Source organism: Antechinus flavipes, chromosome 2 (genome assembly GCF_016432865.1).
Source record: "Antechinus flavipes isolate AdamAnt ecotype Samford, QLD, Australia chromosome 2, AdamAnt_v2, whole genome shotgun sequence".
Classification (NCBI taxonomy): Eukaryota; Metazoa; Chordata; class Mammalia; order Dasyuromorphia; family Dasyuridae; genus Antechinus; species Antechinus flavipes.
In genome coordinates, this window is record NC_067399.1 from 636,783,669 (window position 1) to 636,795,788 (window position 12,120).

Consider the following 12,120-nt stretch of genomic DNA (forward strand, 5'->3'; position numbering starts at 1 on the left):
GCCTCCCTTCTGTTCAAGCTCTCATTACCTCTTGTCTAGTGCAAGAGCCTCCCAGTTAGTCTCCCTGAGTAGTCCCTTCCCATTCCAGTAACACTGTAGTGACTTCTGCAGTACCCGTCTGATCATGCTTCCCTTCCTGCCCCCGCCTCCAACCCCAGTCAGGCCTTTATCCTACCTGTGCAGCTTTATCACACACTGTGCCTGGACTCTGTGGTCCAGCCAGATCGCCACCCTTGTTGCTCCTCATGCATGGTGTTCCCTCCATGCTTTTTCCCTGACTGTCCCCTATGTCTAGGATGTAGTCTGCCCTGGCACCCTTCAAGATTCTGCAGCAAAGTAGTGAGGGCCTCCCTCCCTCCCCTCGAGCTCTCCTTGTATCTGCTTTGTATGTCTTATATAGCATACTCTTTGGGCAACTCCCCCAGTTCCCATATTCCTCCCGACCCTCCATGAAGAGGCTACCTCAAGTGCAAATTATTCTATGGGGGTGAATCCTGGGTGATAGTAGGTACTAAATATCTGCTGATTGATCATTATTGATGCTAACAGAAGAGGACAACCAATCAGTCTCCAGATCACTGGAGACCATGACATACAAAATTTTTTTTTAATTTTATTTAATAATTACTTTATATTGACAGAATCCATGCCAGGGTAATTTTTTTACAACATTATCCCTTGCACTCGTTTCTGTTCCGATTTTTCCCCTCCCTCCCTCCACCCCCTCCCCTAGATGGCAAGCAGTCCTATATATGTTAGATATGTTGCAGTATATCCTAGATACAATATATGTTTGCAGAACCAAACAGTTCTCTTGTTGCACAGAGAAAATTGGATTCAGAAGGTAAAAATAACCCGGGAAGAAAAACAAAAATGCAGATAGTTCACATTCGTTTCCCCGTGTTCTTTCTTTGGGTGTAGCTGCTTCCGTCCGTCATTTATCAATTGAAACTCAGGTCTCTTTGTCAAAGAAATCCACTTCCATCAAAATATGTCCTCATACAATATCATTGTCGAAGTGTATAATGATCTCCTGGTTCTGCTCATTTCACTTAGCATCAGTTCATGTAAGTCTCGCCAGACCTCTCTGTATTCATCCTGCTGGTCATTCCTTACAGAACAATAATATTCCATAACATTCATATACCACAATTTACCCAGCCATTCTCCAATTGATGGGCATCCATTCAATTTCCAGTTTCTAGCCACTACAAACAGGGCTGCTACAAACATTTTGGCACATACAGGTCCCTTTCCCTTCTTTAGCACCTCTTTGGGATATAAGCCCAATAGAAACACTGCTGGATCAAAGGGTATGCACAGTTTGATAACTTTTTGGGCATAATTCCAGATTGCTTTCCAGAATGGCTGGATTCGTTCACAACTCCACCAACAATGCATTAGTGTCCCAGTTTTCCCGCATCCCCTCCAACATTCATCATTATTTTTTCCTGTCATCTTAGCCAATCTGACAGGTGTGGAGTGATATCTCAGAGTTGCATGACATACAAAATTGAAAGAATTGCTATACTTACTCTGGAAGAGGACGTATTACTAGGGGTCCATTGTGCCCCCAAGCATTGGACCTGCTGTCACCTGAAAGGGAGATTAGATTTCTGCTTGACTCTGGAGAATAGAACCAGGAACAACAGGATAAAGTTGGACAGAGGTACATCTGGACTCTGCAAAAGTGGAGGCTTTCAAGCAGAGATTGAATGGCCATTTGTGGAGGATCTAGAGAAGAAATTCTTGGTCAGGGAAAGTTGGACTGAGTGGCCTGTGAGGTCCCTTCTCTCTCTTAGATTCTCTGGATGCTAATGAGTGAATGAATAAATAAATGAATGAATGCATGAAAAGCATGTGTTTATTATGTTCCAAGGATTTTTCTAAGAGTTTAAGTCACAAATACAAAGATGAGTCCTGTCCTTGAGGAGCTTGTATTTTAGCAAGGGAAACAGCACATTTTCACAGTGATAGCTGGGGAAGGAAGTTTGGATCTTGGAAGCTGTGATCTCCTGGGTGCCTTTTCTCAGTCTTCCTCCTTCTTGACTTCTCTGCAGTTTTGGATGCTGATGGCTCCTTGTTCCCCTTACCTTGGGTAATATCTCCCCCTTCACTTCCACGACACAGCTGTCTCCTACTTCTACTCCCATGTGCATAGAATCCTTTGCTCACATGCCAGCTAAGTATTTCTGCTCTCCATTTTATTCTGTATCATCTACCTTGGTGTTCTTCCCTCTTCCTAGGGCAGCAGTTATCATCTAAAAGCAGATGGCTCCCACATCTTTGTCCTGAAATTCAGTTCTGATCCACTTCTCACAGAACATCTTCCCCTCCATGGCCCACTGATGTTTTGGCTTCTCCATTCACCCACTCAAACTGTCCTGTTCATCCTTCCAGTGATCCAGGTTCACGGTCCCAGTCATCCTATGCTTTTCTCTTTCACCTATCTACTGCCTTCTAGTCAGCTACCAACACAGATCCCCTTCCTTCTACTTCCCTTCAACACTTAATTCAAGCCCTCACCTCTCGCTTACATTATTATAATCGCCTCTGCTTTCATTGGGAGGTAAGTAGGTGGTGTGATGGATGGAGTCACCAGGTCTGGAGTCAGGAAGACTTGAGTTCAAATCCAGTCTCAGACACTTAGTTCCTTTGTTTCCGTAGGCAAAACACTTAACCTTGAATCTGTCTCTATAAAATGAGGATAATAAAATCATCTACTTCCTAGAGTTGTTGTGAAGATAAAATACGATTGTATTTGTAAATATTTCAGTTTTATTTCAATCAAATCAGTTTCAAAACAATTATACTTATTTCCTCCCTTCTCTCCAATCCGCCCTTTATATAGCTGCCAAAATAATCTTTTTACCAAAATAACTATGTCAGATCTAAAGTCAAACCTTATATTTCTATAATAAAATGTAAACTCCTCAACTTGGCACTGGAGGCCTTGCCATAATCCATCTCCAGTCTACTTTTCCCAGCCTTATTTCATATTCCTACCCTTCAGGGACGTTGTGTTCCTCCTCTCTTCTTCTCCATCCTCCTCCTCCATTCTCTTCCTCCTCCACCTCCATTCTCTTCCTCTTCTTTCTTTTCCTCCTCCATCTTCCTCCTCTTCTTCCTCCATTCTCCTCCTCCTCCTCCTCCATTCTCCTCTTCCTCCTTCTCCTCTTCCTTCTCCTCTTCCATCCTCCTCCTCCTCCATCTTCCTCCTCCATTCTCCTCTTCTTTTTCCTCCTCCTCTTCTTACTTCTTCTCCTCTTCTTCCATTCTCCTCTTCCTCCTCCTTTCTCTTCCTCCATTCTCCTCCTCCTCTTCTTCCTCTTCTTTCCCCTCTTCCTCTTCCTCCATCCTCCTTTTCTTCTTTCTTCTTCTCTTCCTCTTCCATTCTCCTCCTCCTCCTCTTCCTCCACTCAGGCCAGTGCTGTTGTTGAATCCAGTTTCCTTTGCATATGACAAAGAGTACACTATCTATGGTTGATTACTGCATTTTATTTTTTGACTCAAGTTACTTTGGAGTGGCTGGTAAAAGTAAATGTAACCCAAGCCCTGGTATTGAGTAGCCTGACCCACGGAGTACCTTGAACCTGCAATACTCTTTCTGGAGACCTAAAGATGGCTGTAAAAAACACAACACACAAAGGCAACCCATCTTGGAATAAATGTAAAGATTTGTATTGATTCTCAGGGTCAGATGCTGGTAGATGCTGAATTGTGGCAAATGAGACCAGTTAAAATTCAGTATTGGTTTTGCTTATCACAAAAGAGGGTTATAGGAGAAGAAAATAAAAAGGATATGGTTACTTTATAAAAAATGCAAAAACATTTTTAAAAGTGTAAGGTAGCTTCACTTCAAAACTCACTGAGATCCTTATGGAAACAGGGGAACTATTTAGTAATCAAGGTCGTGTTAGCTTTTTGATTCCCTAATATTGTAATTAGCTAAAGCACTGAACTGTGTCAAAAAATGACTTATGATTTTGTCTTTACTTTGTTTTATTTTTCCTCTGATTCTTTCTTTCTTTTTTTTTTTTCAGACAAAGTGTCTGTTTAGCCTTTTCCGGGATCTTGGACACCAGAACAAACTGGGAAACATTGCAGGGGTCAATTCCCCACTGGCTAAACCAATTCTCTCCAAGAACCTGAAGGAGGAAAAGCCGCCCAAAGAGAAAGACACTGTAAGGAAGGTGTGGAGCTTAGAATGTGTGCGGCATGGCAGGCCAAAAGTGTCTGGAGGTGGTACTTGAGACTAAATTGTCTCCTAAACTTACTCCTCATGCGCTGTCTCAGATATTCAAAATGCATTCTTGACCTTCTAGTGCTGCAGGAGAGCAGTGGGTTCAGAGGTGCAGAGAAAATACTAACACAGGATTTTCTTTCAGTCGAAGCTTTATTTTGCAAAAGCAGGTGGGCCAAGGAGCATGGGTAATTAATTGGTAATTAGGGTCAGGGCGAGGAATGCATGTGGACCATAAATCTGGCTTAAGCCATAGTTAGAAATACTAAAATTGCTAGAAATGCAGAGATTGTTAGAAAGAGTGTCTTTTTAGACAGTATCCTGGCCACAGGACTTACTGAACATAGAAATAGTTAAAGCATCAAAGTGCTTGCCTGGGTTCAAAGAACAGTTACTCAGGGAGTATTCCTTCTGTGGCCTTAGCCAGTTAAGCATGTTTATATCAGTGACTTTAGAAAATGCTTATATTAGTCATGTTTATAGGCTAGCGTAGGGCCCAAGGTCAGGGTCCAACACGTCCCCTACATAGGATCTCCCGAAAAGTTGAGGAAGGGAGGCTGGCTTTGGTGTCGGAGGGCCTGATTTCAAGTGTGGCCTCTGATGCAGACTAAGTGTGCAGACAAAAGAGGACCTTCAGGTCTTGAAAGCTCGAGTGACTCTAACTGTATATTACAGACAGGTCATAGCTGATCTGGAGGGATCTGATCAGATCATCTGATATCTGCATTCTGTGGAGAGAGTTTCCTCCATTGGAATTCCCCCATACCTATGAAATCACAGGTCTAGATCCAAAACAAAATCACCACCACAGCAGCAATAAGAGCAATGAGAAAGTCATAGTTTGTAGCATTGTCTGTATTGCTTTCCTTGCTAATCCAGAGACACATGATATTTTGTCTGTTGAGTTTTGTGCACTTTCTTTCTTTCTTTCTTTCCTTTTTTTTTTTTTTTTTTTTTTTTTTTTACAGACATCTAGTATAAAATCCCAGAGCTCAGACAACCCTTTGGAAGGTGATACTTCTCTGAACCAGAACTCAGAAGGACAGGTAATAATGATTCAAAGGCAAAGCCAGACTTATGCAGAAGTCCCATCTTCTTCCTGATGTGCATTCTGGGGAAGCTGTAGTAGACAAGTGTTGATGAATTTTCTGAGTTTTTCAAACTTTATTAGCTTATGTTATAAAAAAAAATCTATAAAGAAAGGGCTATCCAAACAGCCCCAAGAGACCATCTGGCCTCATGGAAAAGAAAGTGCATTTTGAGGATACCATCCTAACTGTAAAATTTTTTCAAAGCCAAGCTTCAAGCCACAACCTTTAAATCTAAGCCACTATTATATAGGCATCAATTTTTTTAAAATATTGTTTTATTTTTTCTGGTTATATATTTATATTAATTTTTAATATGCATTTCTTTATGAATCATGTTGGGGGAGAAAAATCAGAACAAAAAGGAAAAACCACGAGAGAGAAAAAATAGAAGAAAAAGGAAAAAAAGTGCACGTAGCATATTGATTTACATTATTCTCCATAGTTCTCTCTCTCTGGATGTAGATGGCATTTTCTGTCCAAAGATTATTAAGATTGCTTCAGATCACTGAACTGCTGAGAAAAACAAGCCTTTCATAATTGATCATTGCACAATATTGCTGTACAATATATTCCTGGTTGTGCTTGTTTTGTTCAGCATCAGTTTGTGTAAATCTTTCCAGGCCTTTCTAAAATCAGCTGGTTATCATTTTTTAAACACTAATATTCCATTGCTTTCATATACCACAACTTTTTCAGTCATTCCCCAATTATTGGGCATCTACTCATTTTCCAATTCTCTGCAGACACAAAAAGAGCTACTATAAACATTTTTTGTACAGGTCTATCCACCTGTACAAAATCCACCTTTTCCCATTTTTTATGATCTCTTTGGGATGCAGGCCCAGTAGAGACACTGCTGGATGAAAAGGTATGCACAATTTTATAGTCCTTTGGGCATAATGCCGTTCCAAATTGCTCTCCAGAATGGTTGAATCAGTTCATAACTCTACCAACAATGCATTAGTATCCCAGTTTTTCCACATCCCCTCCAATATTTACCATTATTTTTCCTGTCATTTTAGCCAGTCTAAGGAGTGTGAGGTGGTACTCCAGAGTTATTTTAATGTGCATTTCTCTAATCATTAGTGATTTAGAGCATTTTTTCATAGGACTATAGATGGCTTTAATTTCATCATCTGAAAATTGTCTTCATATCCTTTGATAGGAATCAATTTTTGAGGAAGAATCATTAAGCCTTAACAGAATTTTCTTTAAAAATGTCTTTTCCAGGGGCAGCTGGATGGCGCAGTGGATAGAGCACCAGCCCTGAAATCAGGAGGACCTGAGTTCAAATCTGGTCTCACCAAACACTTCCCAGCTGTGTGACCCTGGGCAAGTCACTTAACCCCAATTGCCTCAGCCAAAAAAAAAAAAAAAAAAAGAGTTCAAAAATGTCTTTTCCACTAATTTCTACATTTTAGTTTAAATTTCAACTGAAATGTATTTTATATTCTTCATAATGAAATCCCATGATTTTTTAAAAATGTAATAAATGTGGAAGAAATGATTTTTCTTAAATTAGAAAATTTTTTCACATAACTTTCATGTCTTCCCAACAAAACAGAAAATTCAAAAATCAAATCAAGTTAGAAGATAAGTACAGACATCTTTTGTATTCAGAATTCTGTCAGAGGCACAGAGAAATGCATAACATGGTTTTTACCCCCAGCAACTAAAGTCCAATAAGGGAGAGATAATATGTATTATTCTGACACAGATGATATTGATTGCCAAATGAATAATAATGATAATAAGTATTATGATTTCAGAGAAATAAAATAGCTTCCTGTGGGCTATACTGTTTGGGAAGTTTTGTGAAAATGGAAGCAGTTAATTTGGAACTTGTGATTTGGGGAGGATTCAGAGAAACAAAAGAGGAAAAGCAGTGTGGTCAGTGGATGGATCCATGGGATCATAGAGTCATGATCCTTGGGTAGGAGTTCTGTCACTGACTTCTCTGTGTAACATTAGGCAAATGGTCACCTCTCTAGGCTTCAATTTCCTGTGAGTGAGTAAGGACCATTTTTCTACCTACCTCTTTTGTTTCTCTTCAGCTTGATCTGTTGCTGGACACACAGTAGCTGCTTAATATAAATGTTAACTTAGAAATACTGACACTTGTACTCCTCCACTACTGCCAAAAAATTTTTTTAATAGAATGATTCAGAGAAAAGAAAAATTGTTTTCACAGCAATATGTGGAAGCCGGAACATACCTCCTTCTGGAGTTTGAACTGGAGAAAGCCTTAGTACCGAAGCGATTGTCAGAAGAACTTGCATCTCGGTATGTAAAAAGATTGACCAAATCTATGTTGTGAAAATAGTATAATGTTATTTAAAAGGAGGCAGCTTTGACCAGAGTCTCTGAATCCTATGTGCTAAGCAGCGAAATGGGAGATGGAATATTGAATTCTCCCCTTTTCTCTATGCTTCTGTCTCTTTGTGATATAATGAAAAAAAATGCTTAATCTACCAGATAATATCTATATGCGTATATCAGTCAGCAGACATTTGGTAAGCACCTATTATGTGTGGTAGGCATTGTGCTTAACAGTAGGGTGCAAAGAAAGGCAAAGATTAATCCCTACCCTCAGGGAACTTGCTTTCTAATAGAGGAGATAGCATGCAAATTACTATATACAGACAAATTACATACAGGATAAATTGGAGATGAACTGCACTAGAATTCAGGGAGATTGGGTAAGACTTCATGTAGAAGAGAGTATATTCATGGGGACTTGAAGGAAGCCAGGGAAACCAGGGAAGCCTGGGAGTAGAAATGAGGAGAGAGGAATCCAGGGATGGTGGCTGCCCAGTGAATAGTGCCCCATTGGGAAATAGAATGTCTTGTGTGAGGATCCCCAAAAAGGCCAGGGTTGTTGGATCCCAGAGTCCAGTGGGAAGGTGTTGAGGAGGAGAGGAATGGCGTAAGGGTAAGAAAACTGGAAAAATGGGGAAGTAGGGAGTACCACGTTATAAAGGGCTTTGAATGCCAGACAAGGTTTTTTATTTGATCCTGAAGGTGATATGGAATTGCTGGAGTTTACTGAGATGGGGAAGAGTTGATCAGACCTGAATTTTAGGAAGATTCATTGAATAGCTTAGTGGAGACTGAACTGGAGTGGGAGGAGACTTATGAAAGGCAGATGTGATGAGATAGTTAAATGGAAAATCCTAACTAAAATCTTAATCTTATCTATCTATCTATACACACAAATATGTGTATATATGAACAAAGATAATGATATATGTAGATAATCAAATATCTTTTTATTATCTAGAAACAGCTGAGTTGACAGCACAGTAAGCAACAGTATTCATAGTGTGAGTGTCATTGATTACATTAAGATGAATTAGAATTTTCCATTTAAGGATCAATCACTAACTTTTCTTAAACCTACTTGCCTCAGACATTATTTTCAAATTAATTTATCTGGCTTTGATGGCTATCCTTTGTCTTAACAATTTGATATATATTTCAATATTTCGCTGACATTTACGGTTTAGATATTTGAACAGATATGTTAAGGTCAAATTTGTCTCTCATTGGGGCAGGGTGGTGCTGTGCACAGAACCCTGCATTTCGAGTCAGAAACTTGAATTCTTGCCTTCGTTCCACTATTTATTTCCTCATCTTTAAAATTAGAAAAACGGCATTTGCATTGCTGCCTCACAGTATTAACACAAGGATCAAATGAGGTTTTCTTGGGAAAGTTCTTGAACAGCTTAAAGTACTAAGTAAATGTAAGCTCTCAGTGCTGTGAGCCAGAGCTCTGCTCTGATATCTGGTCACTGTAGCCCATGGAGTAAGTCAGCCAGTCCTGCCTGGTCATGGAGGCTTCTAGGATGGACCTCAGAGATGGAAGGAGTCCCTGGACTCTGCTGATGTTTGGAGACTTACCACAAGAACAGCACTTGCACATTGGTTAATTTTGTTAGTCACAGCAGTTCACAAAGCCATCTATTAAGTGGTGACTGCATCTGCGGAGGGTATATAGAGCAGGAAAAGGTCACAAATCCCTAGTGGAGAGAGAGCTGGACTGGATTCAAGCCTGCCAAGATCCTCACATGGACCGTGGACATGTAATTTCACTGCTTGGAACCACAGTCTCCTCATCTGCAAGGTGGGAATAGTCGTGCCTTGTCTTACCTACAGCTAAGCTAGGGTAAAGTGCAAATTCAGACTCCAAAGCACGCCTACAAGCTAATCGTCACCAAATACCTTCCTGCTGTAGAGGACAGTCCTGGGAGCTTATTATTGGGCATTATCCCAAGGCAGAATGAGCAGAGATCATCCCTTGCAGTAATTGATCCCATCCTTCTCCGGAGGAGGGAAGATGAAGGTTGCATCTCTCCTTGGGCATCTCTGCTTTTGTGCCCCCTGCCAGCCATCTAGAAGTGGAGGGCCCATAGAGTAGGAGCAGTAATGTGGACGTGGCTCTCCAGAGCAGGCTGGCACATTTGAAGTGGAGGAGGCCCAGAGTTCTCCCTGGGGAGGAGGCCATGGAGCCAGCTCTCTCCCATCTGTCAGAGTCTCTCCTCCTCCAACAAGCAGCTTCCTCAGTTTTTCTCTTCCCTCCTCTCTATCTTCATCTCCATTAATTTCTTCCTCATTTCCTATGAATCTGCTCCTGCTATCCTTAAAAAACCTTCCCTTAACAGAAGCAGCTACACTCAAAGAAAGAACACTGGGAAATGAATATAAACTGCTTGCATTTTTGTTTTTCTTCCCGGGTTATTTCTACCTTCTGAATTCAATTCTCCCTGTGCAACAAGAAAACTGTTCAGTTCTGCACACATATATTGTATCTAGGGTATACTGTAACCTATTCAACATGTAAAGGACTGTTTGCCATCTAGGGGAGGGGGTGGAGGGAGGGGTAAAATCGGAACAGAAGTGAGTGCAAGGGATAATGCTGTAAAAAATTACCCTGGCATGGGTTCTATCAATAAAAAGTTATTTAAAAAAAAAAAAACCTTCCCTTAACCTAGTGGGCATGCAGCAGCTTTGGAGTCAGGGGACCCTGGGCAAGCTTCTGTGTGTTCATCCATCAAACATCCATCCATCAAACAGGGATAATAACAGAACCGACCTCACAAACTAGGAAAGCTCCAATGAGAAAAAAGATGCGAAGCATTTTGTAAACCTTAGAGCTTTATTTGTGTGCTAATGTTTCCCCAGGCTGCCCTCCTCTTTTCCACCATTCACCGATGATCTCTTGGTCAGTCATTTTTCGGTGGTGTTTGACGCTTTCTGATCCCATTTGGGTTTTGTTGGCAAAGACACTGGAGTCGTTTTGTCATTTCCTTCTTCAGTTCATTTTACAGATGAGAAAAACTGAAGCAGACAGGCTGAAATGACTGACCCAGGGTTTCCCAACCTGTAAGTGTCTGAGGCTGGATTTGGACTCGAGCTAGCCGCCCCTTCACTGATAAATGACTATTAAAAATGGCCCCAGTTCCTGCTGCCATGCAAAGTCCTTCCCTTCCTTTCCTTGCTGTACCTATTTATTCATTTTTCAACCCCTGCAAGTCTGGTTTCTGTGGATGCTGATTTCTCCAAAGTTCACGATGACCTCTCAGCTGGACAGATGGCCTTTTTTCTTCCCCCACCTCCCCAGAGCTTTCTGTGGAGATCAGTATCCCTTCCCTTCTGTGCTGCTTCTTCCCTGAGATGCCGCAGCTGCTTTCTCCTGATTCTCCACATGCCAACCTGACTGGATTAAGGCTTCTTTTTTAAAAAATTAATTAATTAATTTTATTTAATAACTTTCCAAGCCAGGGTAATTTTTTACAACATTATCCCTTGCACTCACTTCTGTTCCGATCTTTCCCCTCCCTCCCTCTCCCCCTCCCCCAGATGGCAAGCAGTCCTTTACATGTTGAATAGGTTACAGTATATCCTAGATACAATATATGTGTGCAGAACTGAACAGTTTTCTTGTTGCACAGGGAGAATTGGATTCAGAAGGTAGAAATAACCCAGGAAGAAAAGCAAACATGCAAGCAGTTTATATTCATTTCCCACTGTTCTTTCTTTGGGTGTAGCTGCTTCTGTCCTGGATTAAGGCTTCTTAACCTGGAGGTCTGTCACTCATATTTCATTGGGGTTTGATAACTTTAATACATTCGGTTTCCTTTGTATCATGTGTGGTTAATTATATGGATCTGAAGCTTTGTTCTGAGCGAAGGTTCATAGACTTTATTGTATTGCCAGAAAGGTCCCTGACCAAAGTTTTTCAGAACTCTTGCTTTCTGTATTTCCTTCCTTGATCACATGCATTCTCACATATTTACTTCCGTGCTCTGCATGGATGAGTCCAAATCTAGGTGTCCAGCCCAGGCGTCTCCCTTGAGCTTGAGCCCCTCACCTTCCACTGCCTGCTGGACATTTCTATTTCTAGATCTCTCTGTTACCTCCTACTCATCATGTTCATATTCTCCCTCCCACTAGCCCAGCTCCCAATCTCTTAGCCTCTTTCCATACTATATTTCCATACTATATATTCCATACTCTTATTATATTTATTTGCACACATGTTGTATCCTCCAGGACCAGGATTGCCATCTTAGTTTTGCATCCGTTTATCCTACACCAGGTACTGAGAGTGACCTTGGCCATAGGAGAGGGTCAGTCCATATTGTTGGTCTGAAATGATTTAAGAGCAGAGATGAACACTAATAGAGAATCTGCTGATCATGACTAGGTGCTCTTAAGGCCTTTAAGATTTGAGTGGGTTTGGCCTTCTCAGAATTTATGATACTGTTGTGATAAAGAGAGCGTGTA

General features: G+C 41.0%; 1 protein-coding gene across 3 annotated transcripts in view; it reads left to right on the forward strand.

Moving 5' to 3' along the window:
* Window positions 1-12,120, forward strand: part of CFAP70 (cilia and flagella associated protein 70) — a 69,519-nt gene that overhangs the window by 21,776 nt on the left and 35,623 nt on the right. For 2 of the 3 annotated variants that reach the window (XM_051982156.1, XM_051982158.1), the window contains exons 10-12: window positions 4,044-4,193; window positions 5,212-5,289; window positions 7,526-7,617. In XM_051982156.1, coding sequence (XP_051838116.1) covers window positions 4,044-4,193; window positions 5,212-5,289; window positions 7,526-7,617 — 320 coding nt within the window. The remainder of the gene's footprint in view (window positions 1-4,043; window positions 4,194-5,211; window positions 5,290-7,525; window positions 7,618-12,120) is intronic. The other variant, XM_051982157.1, reaches the window with a different exon arrangement.